Here is a 23,416-nt window from a genome sequence, read left to right as displayed (position 1 = left end):
TTGGATATTTCATAATGGATGTCTCATAGGCTTTATAAATCCAGTATGTCCAAAACAATTCATTGTTATTATTCATCTTAAATTCATCCTTTATATAAATTTCCCTTTTATTGTTGAGGAACCCACCATTCTTCTATTCACTGAAATCCACAACCTTAGTATTAGCTTCCAATTCTTCACTCATACTCACTCAACATGTCCATTTATCTGCGAAATTTTGTCATTTCTATCTCTGCTATACTTCTTATATACATCCCCTTCTTTCCACTTATACAGCCACCATCTTAGTTCAGTCCTTGATAACCTCTTGCCTGGACACTTGCAGTGGGCCTCCTAATTGGTTGTTCTGTCCCAAGTCTTTTGCCACTGCAGTTCATCTTCTACATAGTCATCAAAGTAATTTTCCTAAAGTACAGGGCTGATCACATCACCTCTCTACTCAGTAAACTACAGTAGTTGCATATTATCTGTAAAATCAAAAATAAATTTGCCTACCATTTAAAGCTCTTCAGAACCTGACCTCTAACTACCTTTCTGTTCTCTTACATACTCCCTAACATATACTTTATGGTCCAGTCACATTAGTCTGTTTGCAGTTTCACACACAGAGAGAGAATCTGGAATCTCTTTGCCTTTTCATTGTCTCTCTCCCATAGCATGGGATCTCTCTCTCCTCACATCTACTTTTTGTACTCCCTAGTTTCCTTCAAAATTCAGCTCAAGCTCTAGAAGTTTTTCCTGATTCCCTCATCTGTTAGTGCTCTCCTTTCTAAAAAACAACCTTACATTTTGTTGTATATATTCTTTATGTATTTATTGACTCCCCAGTTAGAATGTAAGCTCCCGGGGGGAAGGGAATATATTACTTTTGTCTTTGTATCCCCAGCATTCAGCACAGTGTTTGATATATTGTGGATGTTCAATAAATATTGAGTGATTGGATACCAAAACTTCTAGTTCTTGTTCTTATCTAATTTGGTATTAGAAAAACCATATTTAGAGAAACCAATATTTTGAAAATAACTGTAGGCCTCTGGTCACTCCAAAGATTTACTAGCTTAGGAGACTCTGCCAGAGTTTGCTATGTATTGTCATTTGCTATCTGCTTTAAGGACCTAGGGTCACCAACATTACAGAATGATTTATTAGATTATAACTATTTATAAGTACTCTGTAGCCTGTCTTCCAGTTGTTGGGGACTCAGGTTTCTAATTTTTTTTACCATTTTTTTTTTTACCATTATAATTACTGTTCCTATAAATGTTTTTTGCAGATAAGTTTTATAACCACCTTTCAACATTAATAATGCCCTTAGACTGTCAGTCTAGCAGAAGGACTACTGATTATTATAACTCTTTATAATGTCATATCACTTTTCAAAAAGCTTGAAACATTTCACACTTCTAATAATATAACAAATTATTTTTTCTACACTTGGATGCCAGCATTGAAATTTAATCATTATGTTGCCCAAAACTGGAAGTCAAGGGGATGTCCATCAATTGGGGAATGGCTGAATAAATTATGGTATATGAATGTAATGGAGTACTATTGCACCGTAAGAAATGATGAACAAGAAGACTTCAGAGAGGCCTGGAAGGACTTATATGATCTGATGCTGAGCAAAAGGAGCAGAACCAGGAAAACTTTGTGCACAGCAACGACCACAGCGTGCAAGAGTTTTTTCTGGTAGACTTGGAACTTCGTAATAACATAAGAACTTAAAAGAAAAAAAAATTCCCGATGGTTTTCTAAGGCAAAATGCCTTCCACACTCAGAGAAAGAACTATGGAATTCATTCGCAGAATGTAGCAGATCATGTTTCTGTGTGTGTGTGTGTGTGTATTATGTTCTAATTTGTTATATGATTTCTTTCATTTATTTTAGTTCATCTTCACAGCTTGACTATAGTGAAAACATATACAATAGGAAAGTATATGTAGATCCTGTATAGAATTGTATGCCATATTGGGGAGGGAGGGCGGTGGGGGAGGTAAAAATCTAAGTTTTATGGTGGTGATTGTAGAACATTAAAAAAAAAAATAAAAAATAATTTTAAAAAAATTTAATCATTTTTTACCACACAGATGGCCATTCATTATCTCTTCCATATAGAATAGTCTTTGTTATAGATATGGATGAATATGTGTCTAGGATTAGAAAAAATTTTAGTATTTATTTAAACTACGTATTTATCTTCAAATGTTTCAACTTTTAATGCAGATTAAAGCTTCTATTTCAAAATCCACTTATGACAAGATGAGACAGAAGAGAAAGGAAGAAAAAGAAATAAGTCGTAAAGAACTATTTGAAGTCAAAGATCATGAAAAAAAGGAACATAATCCCAGAGAACGAATTAAGCATACTGAAGCTGAGAGAATGGCAACAGAAAGTTAGTTCAGTTCACGTTGGGGGTTGGGGATGGGGGCTGTAGTTGTAGTATGTTTGTGCTGATATTATACTAGCTGATGTGTTTTGCTTTAATATTTGATATGATCAGGATCATAATATTATATTGGTCAGTACCAGAGAAATTTTTTCATTTGACACAGTAGTCTCTGTAGATCAAATATTGAATCTCCCGGTACTAAAAAGAAAATAAATTGCTAGGCTGAATGTAAAGCTTTTATTTAAGGTAATAGACTATCTTCATTTAAATTTCTAGCTTTTTTTTTCTTCTCTTCTAGACTTGAGTATTTTTGGAGATGAGGTGGTAATATCAGGTTTATCTTTAGAAAGTGTTGCCTTCAGCCCTTCATCAAAAGGAGTATCCTGTTTAAAAAGATCACCATCTTTACTTTTTTCAGAGTCAGGTAAATTAATTGTTTGTATTTTTTTTAATGTTGAAAAGATACTGATTACATTAACAAGACTTTTTTGTGGCCACTACAGTGGAAGAAGCACTAGAAGTCAGAGATCTTTGTTGTGGTCCTGATTTTGGGTAGCCTTGAATGAATGAGTCACCGAATGTCATTAGTCATATTTAATCATTTTACATTTCCAAATATACCAGATAATACATTTTTCTAACTCCAGTAGATTACATACCATAAAAACATCTGCTAAATTGTTAGATTATTCCTAAATTCCCTTCTAATTTTAAAGTTCTTTGATTTTTCTTCCTTCAAGATCCAATTAAATTCCCTCTATCAACTGTCTTCGATCAAACTCGTATATATCTTATTTGGACATAGTTGTTTTCATGTTGTCTCTACTGTTAGACTGTGAGCTTCTCTAGGACAGGGACTGCCCTTTGCTTTTCTTTGTAGCCTCAGGTATTTAATAAATGCTTAATGTTTGACTAATCAGACTGCTTTCTTAACTTTATTAGAGACAGGTATGGACTATATCTCACCATCCCATTTTCTAGCTAAGATATAGAGAGGTTAAGTAATTTGTGGTTACAAGTAGAAATCAGTCATTGCAGAACTGAGAATAGAATATAGGTCTCCAGATTTCCATTATCATTTTTTAAATTCGTTGGAAACTTTTATGAAGGAATGCTGTGTGAGAAAAGCAGACCCAAAGGTACAAAGTACTCAGTTACTACAACACTCTAAATAAAGATAAGACTAAAATGCAGTAAGATTCAGGGTAAATAATGTAACAGATTATTATTACCATGTTTAACAAAGTTAAGTCACATTCCTTTCTGTTAATTAGTAAACTGCAAAAGCAAAATTGACAAGTATCATTCATAATTACACTGTTAAACACTTTTTCTTAACTTTCTGGGAATATTCTACGTTGGGGCTTATTGGATTTGTGTTGGGAAATGTCTTGCATCAAAATGTCTGTTTTTAAAAATTTAACTATTAGACATTTGACACTTAGAGGTAGATGAAAATAAAAGTGATATATAAATTTAAGAAATGTGTAGAGTTAAGAATAAAATAGTATATTACATGTATTAGGATTGAGGAGCAAATATGAGTGTGCCTTAATTAGAAATGTTTGCAAATGATAATGGTGACTGATCTTAGACTTAATGTTACAAATAAAATTTGGAAGATTCAAACATCTGCTATGTGGTTTTTCCACACATAGTTTTATTTAATAATGGTATGTAATCATAGTGGAACTTTTTACTATTTAAAATTTGGAAATGGTAATGTAAACTATACTATAATTAATGCATTAGCTTATTAGTAAGTTTTATTTCCCCATAGTATGTTTTGTTTAGATTTTTTTTTTTATGTAATAAGATATTAGGTTTTTTTCTCCATTGAAAATAAAGAAGGGATAAGATTTCCAGAGTTGCCTAGATTTATGATCAGTCAGAGTCAATACACGTTTATTCCATACCCACTATATGCCGGGTACTGGCATATAAATAAGCACTGGGGTACAAAGAAAGGTCAAAAAACAGTTCCTGCTCAGAAGCAGCTCTAAGATGAAATTCAGTATGCTTTATGATTAATTCTAGCAGCTTACCAACTTCTCTGTTGTTAAACCAGGATCAGTAAAAACTCTTTAGATATTCATGATTATGATAGTACATAGAGACTTGTATTTACTACATATAAAGCTTTTTCAGTAGTCATCTGGTCTATCAAAGATTAAATTATATTCATATTTAGTGTGAAGTATATTTTATTATCTATTCTCCTTCAGTACATCATGATGTTGTAGAGGCAATCCTGGGTTCTTTGTAAAAATAGTGCATAAGCTTTGGTGGTAGGTCTAACCAAGAAGGAAAGGCTTTAATTATATGCCTCATAATGGATGGTATACCTGTTCTGAGATGACACCAGAGCACTGGCCATCAGGCAAAACATTTTTTGGTACATAATCTTAAAGATTGCCTGCTAAGGGACAGAGGTGTTACATTTTGCTTCAGTGAAGGTAATAACAATGAAGCTGACAGATCCTTGAAATTGCAAAATAAAGTTTTAATCTGATTTTTGTTATACATTAGGGTTCATACATGGCAACTTTTTTCCAAGATTAATTAATTTATTTGTTTTCAGTTTTCAGATTTTCCAAATTTTCTCCCCCCCACCCCAAGAAGTCATGCAATCTCATATGAACTCTACACATACATTCCTATTAAACATGGTAACTCTTTAATCAAAATATTTGATTATTTCTCATTTCCAAATATACCAGATAATACATTTTTCTAATTCCACTAGGTTATCCTAATTTATGACTACAATATCAGATTTAAAATGCTTTTTTTATTTTTGTGTATGTGTCCCTCTGATTAACTAGACTGCAAGCTGTCTAGAATTTTCTTATACCTCTTTATGTCCTCAGTAGGTCCTACCACACACAGGGCTTTAAAAAATTATGTGTTCTCAATGAATGCTTGTTGATGTTGAACACTCTAGGACTTAAGATTATTAAAATTGGCATCAGTAGTATCAATTTTAACAGACCGTAAAGTCTAGAGGCAAAATATATATTTAGTTTAATTTTATTATATACAGATGTTGTTATTCAATTTTTCAGTCATATCCAGTGCTTCATGACCCCATGAGGAAGGTTGGGAGGGGGGCAGAGATTTCTTGACAAAGATACTGGAGTGGTTTGCCATTTCCTTCTCCCTCATTTTACAGGTGAGGAAACTGAGACAAACAGTTAAGTGAGTTACCCAGGGTCACACAGCTACTAAGTACCTGAGGCCAATTTTGAACTCAGGAAGATGAGTCTTCCTGACACCATACTTAATATCTACTGCACCACCTCACTGTCCCATATCTAGATATAGAGAGACTCAAGTGAGCCAGTGATTTATTAAAATGGATTATAAGCTAGATGTGATCCTGCTTTCCAAATTTCTTATCTACTTATTTCCCAGTTCCCAAAATATTTCCTACAGGAAGAACTTTGACTTCATCCTGTCACTTTGTAGTTATCTTCAGTTTTAAAGTGAAGCCAACAAATGAATGAAGCCAAACTTTTGTGTAACATGACAAACACCTGAAAAAAAAGAACATGTTACAGCATCAGAAATGTCAAGGGCATAAAGTTTTCACTAATCATTTTCTAAATAGTTTTAGCCATAAGAAATAAAGATTAAAATTGTTTTTATCCTAGAGAGGCAACTAGATGGCACAGTGGGTAGAATGGCAGGCCTGGAGTCAGGAAGAGTTTAGTCCAAATCCAACCTCAGGCATTTGCTAGCTTCATGACCATGGTCAAGTGTCTTAACCCCACTTGCTTCAGTTTCCTCATCCTTAAAATGGGGATAATAATAGCACCTCCCAGAGTTGTTCTAAGGATCAAATGAGATAATAATTGTAAAGTGCTTAGCGTAGTGCCTGGCACACAGTAGGTTCTATATAAGTATTAGCTATCATCCTCATCATTATTATTGACTTGATTATATCATTTTGTTTAAAATTAATGTTAATAAAATGCTTTCTGTCTTTAATAAAAAATAAAATTAGATGAAAATATTATCTTATTTAATATTTCATGAAGTTGGCATGATGATCTATGATTATTTAATGTGATTTGCCTTCATAGGTGAAGTGTCTCCTGGGGCCAGACCACAATTCAAAGAAAGAATCCCATCTGTCACACATAGTCCAGAAATAATGGATCCATCTGAACTGAGGCCTTTTTCCAGACCAGAAGTAGCACTTACAGAAGCCCTAAGACTTTTAGCTGATGATGACTGGTAAGTATACTGAGACCTCAGTTTACAAATCCTTTGTGTCCCAAAAGTTAATTTGCAATTCTTTTGCTTAGAACTTAGTACAGTGGTGTTTAAGAACCCAGGCCAGCCAGCCACAAGACCTTTCAGCTTTTGTTGTATCTGAAACATAATGCAGTTAATATAAGAATGCTAATATTATTAATGTGTTTTGAGAGTAGTGCTTTCAGTGTTATAGTACACCTAGTACTTGTTAAAATAAGCTATTTTTAGCTGATATAGAAACCTAATCCTTTATAACATTGCTTTTACAGAAAGATATATACTGCCCCAAAAGTGGAAATGATAATACAGGGAAAGCACATAGTCTGCTGTCTGTGATGGACAGAACAATAGGGAACAGTCACATTGTTGTAGATACATATATTCACATGTGTGCATGAACACATACTGCCACCACCACTTTGGCTGCCCACCCAGTATATGCAAAAGGTAAAATAGTGGCAAACAGCTAGTTGGCCCATTGGATATAGAGTGCTGGCCTTGCAATCAAAAAAGATTTAATTTCAAATTCAGCCTCAGCTAAAAATCAGATGTGTAACCTTTGGGCAAGTTACTTAACCTCTTTCTGCCTCAGTTTCTTCATCTGTAAAATGTGGATAATAATAGCACCAATCTCCCAGGACTGTTATAAAGATCAAATGAGATAATATTTATAAAATGCTTTGCAAACCTTTAAGTGCTACATAAAATGCTAGCTGCTACTGCTGCTGTTGTGACTAATTACTGATTCTTGATAATGGGGAAGGTTTGCTCTTTGTTTTGGGATTGGACAAAATCTGTGATGTTAGGAAACTCCCAGTGATGGAATACCATCTATCTGTGCAGATTGGGAGCAGTTCTACGATTTATAATCTAAAATAATTTCCTGGAGTACTTAGAGATTAAATGAGTGCACAGAGGAGGTCAGACTTGAACTTCTTGACTCTTGAGTCTTACTCTCTGTCCATTATACCATACTGCCCTTTGATATGTACAAGATATTCATAAATTGGGTGGCTTTCTGTTGGGATTGGAAGCTCAATTCCGTGTGGACAGTCTTGAGCGGGTAAAGGTGGGAGCTTCTAAATCTTAGAGCTCTCACGAGACCCCCCCAGGAAACGGCAGGGAATCGAGGTGAACCGAGCTATCTCGAGTAATTCCGCCTCTTCCCATGAGAAACGTGATGGGAGAGAGATCTCCCCGCCCTCGAGATTGTCCCGGATCTGGGCACACCTAGTTACCTAACAGCACGGTATTCAGATGCAAACTATGCGGCTGAAGGTTAAGTAGGATTGAGGAAGCCTGAAAGCTCTCTTAGCACGTGAGGAGCCAAGAGGATAGTAGGCTCCGCTTCTCTTCTTTCTTCTCTCCCCTCCCCCTCTCTCCCCGCTTGTACTTCTACTTCCAATCCCTTAAGATCCTAGCCTCCTTAGGAAATCTCCCCCTCTTCCTCCTAAGGAAGACCTCCCCTGCACTTGTAACCGAGACCCCGAAATAAAGCTCAACCCTTGTTCGACTCTGGAACGTCCTTTCTCTCATATGAGCATCCGGTTTTGGCCAACCGAAGACCTCGGAGGTGAGGTAAGAAGACTTGGGTAGCCCACACAGGCCTCTAGGCCTGGCAGCTTTCAAGTTGAAAGGTACCTCCAGTGGAGGCTTGCCATTCCTAATAAAGCATGAGCAACATAAAAGTAACAAGGAACCTCAAAAAACAGAAGTAAAAGATGTCAGGAAAATGTATGTTAGGAAAAGGTAGGCTGGACACATAATGAAAGCCAGAGATCACAAGTTAATAGGTAGTAGACTGCACTGGTACTCTTATATTGGAGGACATAGTTCATGAGGACATATTCCAGCATATTAGTTGAACTTCCTGTGGTGAGTTTATAAGAGGACATGGTCAAGAACCTCACAGGGTGCGCACAGGCATGGATGGGATTATAATTTGAATCAAAGAAATCACAGATCCATTTGTGTATGTGTGTGTATATATGTATATATATATATATATATATATATATATATATATATATATATATAGGTATAGGTATGCATTACTTTTACTTAATCATAAAAGAAGGTAGTTTTTGCCAAACTATATTTAATCATATTTAGGACCATCATCACTTAACACGTGCTTCCACTTTTTCAAAGCTTGCTTCATTCTATCCAGATCCTCATTTCTGTCATAGATGGGTCTCCAAGTTACTTTCCCTCTTCCCAGAGAAGTTTGGTACCTGGCTCACCCCAGCCTCTGCCTCCTGGCCTCCCAGTCTCTTAGCCTCTCCAGCTCTCATGGCCACACACAGGTACACACAGCCGTGTGTTGGTAAATGTTTTAACAACTGGCTTTCTAGAGAATTTTTTATACAACACATTTTAAAGTTTAATCTACATTAACATGTAATTACTTAAATCCTGTCAATGAAAAAAAGAATAAATCACTTCTTGATTTGTGCTGTATCGTGAAGTTCTCTGGCTCCCACACACTCTAAGTACATCTGCCTCCTCTGTTCATAACCCCTTTCTCCCTAATCACCCATAGATACAAAACACACACAAAAACAGTGAGGTGGCACAGGAGTGTTAGACCTGGAGCCAGGAAGACCTGAGTTCTAGTCTGCTCTCAGACACTTACTAGCTCTGTGACATTTGGCAAGTTACTTAACCTCTCCCAGCCTCAATTTCCTCATCTATAAAATAGGGATAATAAAAGCATCTACCTCCTAGGGTTGATTTGAGGCTCAAATAAGGCAAAGTGCTTGGCAAACCTTAAAGTGCTGTGTAAATGTGAGGTGGTGATGATGATGATGATGACGACAACGACAACAACTGAGGTTACCCTCGGTACTGGAATTTCTCATTGAACCACTGAGGATAAGATGTCTCCACACTCTCCTAGTTAGTACCCATCTAAAAGTAAAATATGAAATGTTTTGTTCCCCTCAGAAAGTAATAGGAGGGAGAATACACAAATTAATAGTATCTTTTTGTAGAGGTTTAAATACTTGGGAAGAAAAAAAACACTGTTCTCATCAAAGGTACTAGTTGAGGACAGCCACCTCAGCTATTCCTACCTATTCCTACCTCAGAAAATATTTCCCATGTGAAAATTTTATTTAATCAATAGTAGTCAATATACATTTATTAAGCACTTTTTATGCCAGGCATTGTGCTAAGCACTGGGGATACAAAGACAAAGAATTCTCAGACTTACTTCCTTTACCCTTATTAATTATCTTTAATGTATCTTTTGCTTTAATTTTAGCCATCTTTAATTTTCTTTAATTTTAATTACCTCTTTATCTTTTGGCATATATAGGTCCTATAGCACTAGGTTGCTAATGGAAACAAGCACAGGCTACTTAAGCATGTAATATTTTACATGTTGAAATTTTAAAATATGAGTACCATGCTCCTAAGAAGGATTGTTCTTACAAAATATTAAGGACAGTATCCTTATTCCTACCGTTATCCAGTAAAATTGACCTACGTTAACTTTTGTTTATCTTTCCTGTTTCTTCCTTTCCATTTTTTTCCTTTCCCTAATACTCCAAAAGGAATACTTACGTATAGCAGAACAAGAATATAATTTCCCACTGAGAGAAAAATTGTCAACTTGTTTGTCCCCAATGTTCTTTTGTTACTGGAATTCAAATTTTAGGATTCCTCTTTGATCATAAAAGGAAGATTAATTTAGGCAGACACTCTTCATATCAGATTCCTGATCTGATATTGTCACAAAAAGAGGTAGCGAATTACCTTTACAAGTTTAATAAAGTATTCCTTTATTCTTTGGCTATATTTCACAGATACATTAGAATCTAAGATCCAGTTGAGATTAAACATTCTTAATCAATGCTTTTAACACTGGTTTATTTTTCCATAGGGAAAAAAAAATTGAAGGGCTGAATTTTATACGATGTTTATCTGCTTTCCATTCTGATGTCTTGACTATAAAGTTGCATGAAACGAGTTTTGCTGTTGTTCAAGAGGTAATCCTAAAAACATATATTTGAATAGAGAGTTAAAATGAGTATTTAACTTCTCATTAAAAATCAGTACACTTATGTAATGTAGCCTCTGTCTGTTTTGGTCATTTTCACTGAATAAATGAATTAAAAAAACTTTGCATTTATCAATGTTTACCATGTGCCAGGCACTCTCCCAAGCTTTAGGGAAACATATACAAACAAAGAGAACAATCTCTCTTGTGAAGAAACTTATACCCAAATAGGAAAAGACAACACATTAGGGGAGTGGTAGCTAGGGAGGAGTGGTGATTTCATTACTGTTTATAGAGCCAGAGTAGGAAGGGCAAGGGCAAGGGTAAGTGCATTGCATGAAAATGGCCAGGGAGTAGCAGTATGGGTATGGGTCTGGGCTAAATATGACTTATGCTCTCCAGTCAGAAGCCCAGTTTCACAGGGCAAGAATTTGGAATGTTAGAGATGATATGCAGATAGAGGCATAGGAACATGTGGTGAATCTGGGTCTGCCCTGGGCATGATAAATTCTCACCAGTCAGAAGCCCAGTTTCCTAGTGCAGCAAGCAACAGTTCCCAACTATGGACAGGAAGGTGAAAATGTTACTGATACTTTTTGAAATACAGGGGTTTTATGCTGAGATTGGTTAGTATTGGTAAAATAGGATTTATACTTTTGTTGATTTACCTTATAAATTAGCAAGAATTATACTTATTTAAGATTTTAAAATTTTTAGGTGAAGAATTTACGCTCTGGAGTTTCTCGTGCTGCTGTGGTCTGTTTAGGTGATCTCTTTACTCATCTGAAAAAGAATATGGATCAAGAAATAGATAACACAGTAAAAGTTCTCTTGCATAAAACTGGTGAATCAAACACATTTATAAGAGAAGATGTAGACAAAGCATTGAAGGCCATGGTTAATAATGTAACTCCAGCACGTGCAGTTAGTTCTCTAATAAATGGAGGACAAAGGTAATATTCATAAAAAATTGAAATAAGTTTAGCTAAAATGGAATTTCATACTGTTCAGACTGTAGAGAAAGAAAGCAAATTTTAGTATTATTTACAGAGGTTTAGAAAGAAACAAATGTCAGTCTGAGCCATTTAATAAACATTTATTAAGTGCCTGCTATGTGCTAGGTTCTGTGCTAAACCAGACACTGATTATAAATATCTTTTCTTGCTACTTGTGCAGGAGTAGCTAATCCATATCATTAATACATGCTTCCTTTTTTAGCCTAGAAGGACTGGGGTAGAAGGTTAAGAGCAATTTAGTGGTTTATTCTAAGGACTCAACTCTGGCAAACAGTTAATCTCATCGATTAGTTTTATTTTAACTGTTATTTCCTTATAGCCACTTACACATTGCAGTAAGAAGATGTACAGCTCAGCACTTATCTGATGTCGTGGAGCAAATGGAACCAGAACGGATTTTGTCAGGAACAAAAGACCTGGCCGACCGGATATTGCCAGCCGCTGCTAAATTTGCACAAGACAGCTCGCAAGAAACTAGGTAAGGCAGTGCTCATATAATAAGTTTAATCTAATAATACCTGGGATTGGGGAGAATATTTTAGCATGAATAGGAGGCTGATTTAAAAGTAAGACACAAAGGGTAGGGCCAAATGGACATTTCTCTGAAAGGAGAGGTGTCAGCAGTGGGGTCCCGCATGATTGGTGCTGGTACTGATTTTGTTTAACATTTTTATAAGTAATCTGGAAGAAGGAGTGCACAGTGAATTCTCCAAATTTACAGATGACACTACGCACTTCTGGGTAGTGAAATGCCAAGTCACAGGGATGAACTTCAGGAAAACGACATGAGACTGTGTGAGTGGGCAGAAAAGTGGCAGATGAACTTCATTATGGGCAAATGTAAGGTAATGCATTTAGGGAAACATAATCCAAATTATACTTACAGAATAATGGGCTTCAAGTGATCAGTTACAATCCAAGAAAGGATTTAAGGATCATTGAACAATGTTCTTCGTAGACGTAGGCCCAGCGTGCTACTGCAGTTAAAAGGCCATCAAAATGCTAGACGTCATCAGGATGAACAGGGGGGAAAATGTTATCTTACCAGTGTTCAGGGCCATAACGTGTTTGGAATACTGTGTGCATTTTTTAATTCTCCCTCAAGAAAAATAAGACATAGGTAAAGGATGTCCAAAGAAGGTATCACCAGGATTAAAAGGTTGCTATATGGAGATAGATTTTTTAAGATAGAATTTTTTGGTCTAGAAAGATAAAGATTGAAAAGGAATAAAATCAAAATCTGTAAAATAATAATTGATAAGGTGATTACAGAGACAACTTTTAAAACACCAAAGGGGTATATTTTAGACATAGAAGTACTATTTTACACAGCAGTGAATAAACTTTTGGAACTGATTACTCCTAAAGTAATACAGAGAGTGACATTCAGAAGGATTTGGATAAATTCACGAATGATAGAAGCTTGCTATATTATTATAGGAAGCTACAATTCTTTTGGGATACACTTCTTAACCTTCCCTTAATGGCAATCATTGGATTTTACTTTTCATAGAATTTTTTACTCATCTTTGCAATTTTGAAATTATTCCATAGTGAAAATTAAATATTTAAGATTGAATATTTTTCATTTCATATGTCTCTTTATCACCTGCTTACTGGCCTTTCTGGACTACAATATTTTTCTGTCTCACATCTTTCTTTAGACCCTGTTGTGATTCTTAGATCTCCAGTAGAGATTTAAGTACCAGACTTGTCTCCAAGAAACTTGTAACTGCTTAGGGACTGGTCATCTGGGTCGTGAGCCATATTCTGGTTCTAGGAAAGTTGGAATTAAGGAATAATGTTTGTTTTCCCCACATATTCCTGTTTTCTTCATAACCACTTTGTGCTTAGGGAAGAGCATCTGTGTCTTTTGAGAGATTTGCTTAGACCTTCTAAGACCTCCTCTTTAATTTATCTCTTCTTCCTCCCCCAAAATTATACACCCATACCTGGAAGTGGAGACAAAAGGGGAAAATCCATTGGAATGCATATCAGGGTCAGCCCAGCACTTTGGCAGAAAAGGCAACTCTCTACTTGGTAGAAATTGAAGGTTATCACTTCGTTTCAGGCCTCCAACCCTTGCCCCTTACTGCTTAACTATGGCATATGAAATTTACACTATGAGAGTCATTTCTATAAAGTATTATTTCTAGAAAATTGTTACTAAAATTCACATATTTTACCTGGGAGAAGAGAAGCACTTACATTATCAACATTAATATAGATTTAATGCAACTAGGTAACTGTATCCCTAGAAAGCAAAGAACAAGTTCCTGAGAGATAGGTACACATAGGACAGGTAAGTTTTCAGTGAGGGTGGGTTGAGAAAGAAAAAAATCAAATTATAGTGTTCCTACTTAAGATGTCAAGCTTCAATGAGGCAGCCAAGTCAGAAGCTCCAAGTAGGTGGTTGGCAGTCAGATTACTGGGCATTGAAACAAATGCCAAAGATACACTTGACCTGCTTCACAGTTTTGTTGAAGGTCAGCCAGTGTTAGAAAGCAAGATTCCTATAGGTACAGGATTGAGCAGAACAGTTGGCCGTTCATCTAGACTATGATCTGGAGCCAACTGACCACAAAATATTAAGATACAGTGCTTTCCAATCTGTTTAAATTGATAACAGCAAGTGGGTTTTTTGGGGTTGAACTAAGAATTGCAGCTGATAATACAAATTCTTAAAGAACTTGACTCTAAATGAGAGAAATATTTCTTACATATTTGCAGGTATTATGGTCGAAAGATACTGTTCCTCCTGATGTCCCATCCTAATTTTGACAAAATGCTTGAAAAATATGTCCCATGTAAAGATTTGCTTTATATTAAAGAATCTGTTAAAAACTTACGTCAAAAGGTATGTGAAAGATTGGGATTTAATGAACAATTTAGAAACTGAAGATTTTTCACTTGTGGTGAAAAATTAAGAATGGAAATAATTATTTTCTATTTCTTTTTCCACCATGTTACCTTAGGGTAACCGCTCCTTCAGCAGCAGAGCTCCTGAAATGCAATATTCCTTGTATAATGAAATCTCTTCTTATGTGGTAGAGCTTTTCTAGATAATAGCTAGCCTCATAATGGCAGAATAGATGCCATACTAATTTACTCAAAAATATGTTTAATTTAGTAATAGCTTGAATTATTATCACTGAGAATATCTTTACTGGTAACTTTAGGAAATATAAGGAGGGCAGGACCAACACTAATTGATGAAAGTTGCAAACAAAAAACAAAAGAAAACACACATTCACTCAAGCTTATGATAAACAGTAGGAGGTGTCCAAAGGTGGAGTGGGCCATCTTGGGGCATAGTGGTTTTCATATCTTTGGAGAACTTAAAGCAAAAGCTGGATGTCAATTCGTAGGGTCAGTTTTAGAAGAGAATTCTTTTTTGGCTATAGATTGGACTAAATGGCTGCTGAGGTCCATTATAACTCTGAGACTCTGTGACACTTAAAAATCTGTGGTAGCCAGAGGATAGGCATAGTGCTATGGACTACACTTGTGATTTCATTGGTGTCGAGTACTCTTAGGTGAGAAAACTACACTTTACTAGTGCATCTCAGCACCTTATCTGAAACTATAGTCTCTGAGAGCTGCATAGAGTACTGAAAGGTTAAGGGTCACAGAGCCAGCGTGCATCAGAGGAAAGATTGAACTCAGGTCTTCCTACCTCAAAGCAACCTTTCTGTCCACTAAACCACACTAGTCATAGAGTCATAGAATTTTAGAGCTGGAAAGGGTTTACATGTTTTTTCCAACCCCCATCCCCATTCTTTATTAAACTTGAAGATTCTAGTATTTAGATCTCTACTCCAAGCAAAGATCTATTCTTTTTAATAAATGAAGCATTTCTATTTATAGAATTATTCCAAGTATCATTATCAAGAAAACCATGCCATATATTTGTGTACACACATGTGCATTTAATGTCATTTACCTGTGTGACTTTGGGAAGGTCACTTAGCCTCTCTAGACCTAGTTTAAAGTCCCCTTCCAGATCTAAACTGATGATTTAGGATTTAAAGAAGCAAATTGGTAGTATGGAAATTATGCACACAGAGTTTGTCTTTGAAAGAATGTTGTCATACTGTTTATTTTGTGGAGTTGCAAGGGTGAATAAGTATTAAATTTAGAGATAGGACTTTTAAAAATGTCTTTTAAAATGTAGCATTTGTTCCTTTCAGGTATTATATTAACTGCTGTGGCTGTAACGGGACAAGCTGTCTTAGAGATCAGCTTAGTGGTGAACAAGCTACTGGGTTATTTAGAATCATAAACTGCTTATGTCACAGACTCAGTAGTTTATTTCATGTTCACATACATTGTGAAATAGTAATTTGCTGCTGATTTGCAAGGATCACCTGGTAATGATACCTTAAAAGTATATACATGGTAGATTATTAACATTATTAAAATAGCACTGTAATAACCACTATGAAAAATTTGTGTTATCTTTAATTTACTGGTTCTATGATTTTAATTATCTATTATAACACTCAACTTTTTTTTTTTTCACTTTCAGGGATTAGGAGAGATACCATTAGATACTCCATCAGCCAAAGGAAGACGTTCTCATGCTGGAAGTGTTGGAAGTACAAGGTCATCCTCTGTTTCTAGAGATGTTCTCAATCCATCTGAAAGGCAGGATCATTTGATATATATCATATAATTTGATTAATTACTCTGTGGAAATAATTCCTTTGACTTTTTTCTTGAACTGTTTACCCCCAAAAGAACTGGAAATATCGAATATCAAAAGTTTAAGTATTATGCACAAAATGTGAAGTAATAAGGCAGTTGTATATTTACAGCATGCTTATTGTCACCAAGTAGTTAAACCTTGGTTAGATTTTTAAAACAAATCTACTGGTAAAATATTTTGTTGTTCTATTTTTACATAGCTTAAAGCTTGATATAGTAAGACTACAGTAAGTCTAAATTAGACCCCAAGGGTTTTTTTAATCTTTAAGAAAGTATTGTGTTCTTTTTGATAGTTGTAAAATTATATTGTTGAATCACTCTCATTTCCCAATTTTTGCTCTACTTCTCTTACTTGATTTTCAAAATCCTTTTTGAGCTCTTCCATGGCCTGAGACCAATTCATATTTTTCTTGGAGACTTTGGATGGAGGAATTTTGACTTTGTTTTCTTCTGTTTGCATGTTTTGGTCTTCCTTGTCACCAAAGTAAGATTCTATAGTCTGATTCTTTTTTCCATTTTTGCTCATTTTCCCAGCCATTTACTTGACTTCCGAGCTCTTTCTCAAAGTAGATCTCTGCTTCCAGTGGAAGTGGGGGGTATACTGTCAGCCACTTGATTCCCTCACAATCTGTATGCCTAGGGTAGGCACAGTAGCTGTCTCTGCCGCTGCTGCTGCTGTGGCTGCTGCAAGTTTCCTCGACCCCTTCCCCCTCTGCAGCCCTGGGGCTGGAGCCAGACCACTCCACTCTCCTGCACTGGTCCCACAGGCTTTTCCCACTGACCTTCCAATTTTTCCTCAACGTTTTAGGATCATGAAGTCTGGAATCCACCACAGGTATGAGAGAGTCAGTCTCCCCAAGGCCTGCTCAGGTCCTGTCTGTGCTGGTGGGGCCCGTGCTGGACTGTGCCCTTTGCTCTGTCCCTGCATGGCATGATAGGGACTTCCTGGCAACCTTCCAGGCTGTCTTGGGCTGGAGATTTGCTTCACTCCATCATTCTGTGTGTTCTGCAGCTCCAGAATTTGTTTAGAGCCATTTTTTATAGATATTTGACTGGGCTTAGAGGGAGCACTCTAAAAAGTGCATGCTGTTACTCTGCCATCTTGACTCTGCCCCCATTCTAAGACAACATGAAAAGGCATGTTTTGTGATGTATTCCATTATTTGCACTATAGTACTATTTTTATGGGACCACTGGAGAAAACATTGTGTTCAACAAGGATTTTTTTTAGTATTCAAATTCAAAATTCAAAAAATTAATACCCAAAGAGACTGCAAAAAAAAAAGGATAGTTTTATGAATGTGCCTTTTTAGTTCTACAAATGACCTATTTAAGCTTAAATAACATAACACAAAGTCTTACTTCATTGCCCTGTTGTTTTGTGGGGGTGACTGGACTCTTGATAGCAGGGTACAAAATTAGATAGGTTCATCATATACTGGAAGGGTTTCAGGTGTGTTTCTGGGAACAGGCTAGACTTGATCTCCAAGAACCAGTCTCATTAAACAGAGAAATCGCCAGCAGGCTGGTCATTTAGTGAATTCTTTGACTATCACAACCCATGAAACAGAAATACAACTCAATCTTTCTGCTTTTGCAGTTGACAGTTGCAGAGTAGCAGAGAATTGCATAGTTTTGGGGTCATCTACAAATATTAACTTAGCTATTAATACTGTAAAATATGATAGCCTTGTCCAGTGACCAACAGAGGAACTTCATTCTTATCAGTCTTGACATTGTTGACATAAGTAACATGAAGAAGCAGCCAGTTGATGGAGAAGGAGTTTGTTGACCAGAGACAGCAAGGAACATTTGTTCATCTAGTATTGAAATCCTTGTTACAAGTATTTACCAAAAAACCACCATGAAAATAATTAAAGCTTTTATAGCAATTTCAAAGGAAGAACAAGTAGAGGAATTTGGTGAAGAACTGCTTTAGACCCACAAGATAATCAGTAAACAAATATGTATTAAGCCCCTACTATGTGACAGACACCATGTTAAGTGTTGGAAGAACTTATTTGATTAGAGCAAATAATATGTATATATGTATATAAATAAATGTAAAATATATACAAAGTTAAAATATGTATCTATTTCTAACTAGAGAAGTGAAGAAGTAGATTACCATATAGGAAGGATGGGAGACACTATGGGTCCAAATACTCAGGAAATTGATGTTTCTATTATTAACATCTTCCTTGACAAAAGATACAAAATAGACTCATCATTGATTTCTTTGTTGGGCCAGTGACCACTGGGTCACAAGGGGTCCTAGTGGTAGGATAGTCAGAATCACAGCTGAGGAAATGGTCATATATGGGCTTATTCTAATTGCTGAGGATGCCTCTAGCTTTTGGTGCACGATGTTAGGAGAATTTTGGGTAGCAGGTCACATAGAGAGCTATGGGAGAAGAAATACAGTCTGAACTATCACTAAATCCTTTCTGAGGAGAAACAGATTTGTCTTCAAGGTAGATAGACACAGACACACAGACACACCCACATGAATAACTATGTCTAAATTATTCAACAGGGACCAGAATAATTTATCTTAAAAAAAGAAACATTTATATTTTATAGTCTTATGATACCCAAATTGCACATTTACCAACTCAGGTTGCTTAGCAAAAAAAAAAAAATGGTTCTAAGTACAGTTTTAGAGAAAGATATTCATTGCCAGTAGCTCTTTGTGGGGCACAATAGCTTTTTTTTTAATACACATTTGTATAGGCATACTTCAGTACTTTAAATACTTGTGATTTCATCAATGTGGATGCCCCCTTTACAGTTAAATCAACTTAAAATTAAGTCAATACATACTCTAATACTTGATTACTTCACCGTAAAGGAAGGAATAGCAATTTATTTTAAAATGATTCATGAGTAAGTAATGAAAGAAACCAAGACTTACAAACATCACAGGAACCTTATTCATGTAATAATGACAATTTTCTTTTGAGGAAAAAAAAATCAAAAGGCACCAGGCATGACAAACACCAAATAATATCACAAAAAATGAAATTAGTTCTATTTTGACAGGAAATGATTGTATAGTCTTACTGTTGACTTGTTAAAACAAAGATTAGAATTAATAAAAGGCTAGCAGCAAGAATAAAAATGAAGGTGGAAGAAGAGTATACATTTAAAACAACTCTAACCTGACCTGTTGAAACAAATTATGGATGTAAAAAAATATTATGGGTAGATGAAAGGGGAAAGGAATAAGCATTTATTTATATATATATATACATATGCCCAACACTATGCTAAATGATTTACAAATATTACCTATTATCTTAACAACCTATGAAAAAGTTGTTGTTATTATACTCATTTTATAGCCGAGGAAACTGAGGCAACAGGTTAAGTGACTTACAGCTTGTAAGTATTTGAGGCTGGATTTGAACTTAGGTCTTCCTGACTCCAAATCCAAATCCAAATCCTGGCTGTATTTGGTGAGGTACCTAGCTGCCTCATGATAAAGGATATCAATAGTGATTATAATTTGTAGCAGGCAAGGATAATAGTAGTTTAGAGTATAAATTCATGTGTAAAATCTTATAAGGAAGAATAATGGAAAAATTTGAGAAGTATTTCTCAGAAAGAAGTAATGCAGTGTAGTCAGTCTCAAGAAACCTTAGCAAGAGACCAAACTAAGCAAAATCATCCAGAGATCATGCAGGAGTGAACAAATTAAAAGATAGCAAAAGGACAAAGTTGGAAAAGATCTTTAAAGGATTTTATATCAAATTATTTTTATCAGAGACAATGGAACCACTGCATCTGTATTCCTTAAACATCACCATCCTAGATGAACTTACTGAGGAGGGAGAACTTACTGTCCTTACAGGAAGGACAAAGCTGAGGTCAGCAGTAGGCCTAGACTAGGGTATGTTGAGGAGGTACATGAAAGAGGCAAAATAATTGTGAAAGCATTGAAGATCAATTCAGATCTTATCTGAAGGAGAGGAGAAGATACCAAAGGCATGGTAAAAATCTTGACCTCATCACTACCCAAAAAATGGCAATGCAGACAATATAGCTAGTAACCCATCTACCTTTTTCTAGCTATATAAAAATTTTCATGAGAATACTCATTCAATAAACATTTCTTATGTGTACCCGGCAATGTGCTAAGCAAACACTGGGGATATACATAGAAGGGCAAAAGATAATCCCTGCCCTCAAGGAGTTCCCAACCTGGAGACAGCATGCAAACAACTATGTAAACACAAGCTATATACAGGATAAATTGGAAATAATCAACAGAAGGAAGGAACTAGAATTAAGAAGGTTTAGGAAAAGTTTCTTGTAGGTGCGATTTCTGCCTCAGACTTAAAGGAAGCTGATAGGGAGATGAAGAGGAATAAAATTACAGGCATAGGGAACAGCCAGTGGAAATGCCAGAAGGTGGGAAATGGAGTATCTTGTTCAAGACTTAACAAGGAAGCCAGTGTCACTGAGATGAAGAATATTTGGGAGAAAGAGGTTAAGAGAACCAGAATGTAGAGGAGGACTTAAGTTATGAAGGGTTTTGGATGCCAGAGGATTTTGTATTTGATCTTGGAGGTGATAGAAAACTGTTGTACTTTATTAAGGGATGTGGGGGAGCATCATGGATCTGTGCTTTAGGAAAATCACTTTGGTGGTGGAATGGAGTATGGACTAGAGTTGAGGAGAGCTTTGTGGCCCCAGACCAATGAGCAGACCATAGTCCAAAAGTTAGGAGAAGAGGGCCTGTACCAGGGTGGGGGCAGTATCAGAGGAGAGATGGGGGTGTATTTGAGAGATGTTGCAAAGGTGAAACTGGCAAACTTTGGCCACAGATTAGATGGGAGGGGAGGGCGCGGCAGTAAGAAGTACTGAGGAGTTGAAAATGACACCTGACTGGTAAGCATGGGGGAATGGGAGGATGTGGTACCCTTAACAGTAATAAAGTAGTTTGAAACTGGGGAGAATTTGGGCAATGAGTTTTTTAATTTGTTGAGTTTAAGATATCTACGAGACATTCTGTTAAAGATGTCTAATAGTCAGTTGGAAATGTGAGACAAAGTCAACAAAAAGGTTAGGACTAGATAAGTTGATTAGAGAACCAACAGCATAGAGATGCTAATTGAATCCATAGGAACTTATAACAACACTAAGAGAATTAGGATGGGGAGGGGAGGAGAAGGGCCCAGGACAGAGCCCATGGTTAAGTGGCATGATCTAGATTGAGATCCAGCAAAGGAGTCACAAAAGGAATAGTCAGAGAGGTAGGGGGAGATCCAGGGGAGAGTAGTCTCAAAAACCTAGAGAGAAGACTATATCAAGGAGAAAAAAGTGATCAACAGCCTCAGAAACTGCAGAGAGATAAAAAAGAATGAGGATTGAGAAGAGGCCAGCGTAGAAGGCTCTATAATTTTCTGGGACTTCATATACTTAGTACAATGTAATCCATAAATAGGAGCATCTGGAGAATTTTACAGCGTGCAGCTGAAGTTCTTAATCCTGGGTCCAAGAGGCCCACAGATAGATTTCAAGCAGTCTGTGAAACTGGATGAGAAAAAAAAAATACATCTTTATTTTCAGTAACATCTAACTGAAATTTAACATTTCCTTCCATTTCTTATTCTTCAAAGAGGCCATAGACTTCACCAAACTGCCATCCATCATTAAAAGAAGTCTGTGGGGACTCATTTAATCACTTCTGTTTGGATTCCACTGCTAGATATACATACCCTAAGGAAATCATTGACAAAAAGAAAGGCTCCATATACCCCAGAATACTTATAGCAGTACTTTTGTGGAAACAAAGTATATGTCCACTGATTGTGGAACAGCTAAATAATATGTAGTACATGAATTCCACAACAATACAAAAGAAACAAAAAAATATGATGAATGCCGAGAATCATGGAAAGACTTACGTGAATTGATGCTAAGTGAAGTAAACAGAGCCAAGAAAACAATATAAATAATAACTACAACAATGTAAATCTAAGGGAAAAAACTACCATAAAATTATCTAGAATTAATAGTGTCAAATTACAAAGAAGAAGCTTGGTCACAGAGAAGAGATATAGAAAGATACCTCACCCTACTCTTGCAAAGGTGGGGAGTCCACAGGTATGGAACATTGCACTGAATGTCAGATTATTTTAATATATTAATTGGTTTTGATGAAATTTTTTTCTTATTTTTTCTTTAAAAAAAATCTTTGTTATAATGGATGACTTTCTAGGTAGAAGGAAGAAGAGAATACAAAGTTAGATAATATCAAACAAAATATTAGAAGTCATTTTTAAAAATTACTTGCCTTTGGAAATAGCCATATGTTTATTTGTGCTTAAATAGATATACTCATCTTAAAGAGAAACTTAAAGGTAACTTCTTTGGCAGCTATGATAATCATTGCCACCAGTTTCCTCCAAATGAAAACATTTTTTTGCCAAAGTCATCAGTGCCTGTAGGATTGTTTTATGATTAGTTATTCCTATTTAGTCACAGTGTAGAAAATAGTATACTGCTAAAAAGTCTTGGCTGCAGTAGATTATGTTTTTGAAAAAATTCCTCATTTAATATTTTGCCGGCCTTTTAGGGGGCAAAGCGGGTGAGAATTCTACCTTCCATCTTTTAAAAGGACTTATGAGTTCTAATAAACTAAAGAAGCCTCAAAAGGAATTTCTTCCCTGAGACCAATGGAACAAACAGTAGAAAATTTTGAGAATCTTGGAAATATAATTTTTTATAATATATATTTGTTACTGTGGTAGGTGACTTTCCAGGAAATTAAGTATGCTAAATATTCTTCTCTTCTTTCTCATTAGGGAGATTATAGACATACGTGAAATAAGAAAAATTGTTCCCCGCAGTTCTTTAGAAAGTGCTGAATATATTAAGGTCATAACAGGTTTATTAAATGCAAAAGACTTCCGAGATCGAATTAATGGGATCAAACAGCTTTTATCAGACACTGAAAACAATCAAGAACTTGTTGTTGGAAACATTGTAAAGGTAATAGTATATAAAAATTATTTGCAGTAGATAAGCCTCACT

The 23,416-nt window shown here is 35.8% G+C and overlaps 1 protein-coding gene and 1 long non-coding RNA gene across 4 annotated transcripts in view; one reads left to right on the top strand and one right to left on the bottom strand.

Moving 5' to 3' along the window:
- Window positions 1–23,416, top strand: part of TOGARAM1 (TOG array regulator of axonemal microtubules 1) — a 108,629-nt gene that overhangs the window by 81,896 nt on the left and 3,317 nt on the right. The window contains exons 11-19 of one of the 3 annotated variants that reach the window (XM_072629267.1): window positions 2,224–2,392; window positions 2,688–2,813; window positions 6,475–6,628; window positions 10,536–10,641; window positions 11,370–11,605; window positions 11,988–12,146; window positions 14,399–14,525; window positions 16,197–16,273; window positions 23,188–23,374. In XM_072629267.1, coding sequence (XP_072485368.1) covers window positions 2,224–2,392; window positions 2,688–2,813; window positions 6,475–6,628; window positions 10,536–10,641; window positions 11,370–11,605; window positions 11,988–12,146; window positions 14,399–14,525; window positions 16,197–16,273; window positions 23,188–23,374 — 1,341 coding nt within the window. Of the gene's footprint in view, window positions 1–2,223; window positions 2,393–2,687; window positions 2,814–6,474; window positions 6,629–10,535; window positions 10,642–11,369; window positions 11,606–11,987; window positions 12,147–12,389; window positions 12,477–14,398; window positions 14,526–16,196; window positions 16,316–23,187; window positions 23,375–23,416 lie in introns of those variants that run through there. The other 2 variants (XM_072629266.1, XM_072629268.1) reach the window with 2 other exon arrangements.
- Window positions 10,410–23,416, bottom strand: part of LOC140517760 (uncharacterized) — a 31,149-nt gene continuing 18,142 nt past the window's right edge. The window contains exons 4-6 of the long non-coding RNA XR_011971744.1: window positions 16,176–16,308; window positions 11,321–11,435; window positions 10,410–10,647 (exon numbers count right to left, since the gene is read on the bottom strand). This is a non-coding gene — a long non-coding RNA (uncharacterized lncRNA). The remainder of the gene's footprint in view (window positions 10,648–11,320; window positions 11,436–16,175; window positions 16,309–23,416) is intronic.

This window comes from Notamacropus eugenii, chromosome 1, assembly GCF_028372415.1.
Source record: "Notamacropus eugenii isolate mMacEug1 chromosome 1, mMacEug1.pri_v2, whole genome shotgun sequence".
In the NCBI taxonomy this organism is placed as follows: Eukaryota; Metazoa; Chordata; class Mammalia; order Diprotodontia; family Macropodidae; genus Notamacropus; species Notamacropus eugenii.
Note: the sequence above shows the minus strand (reverse complement) of the source record. Positions and strands in the feature narration are given on the sequence as shown.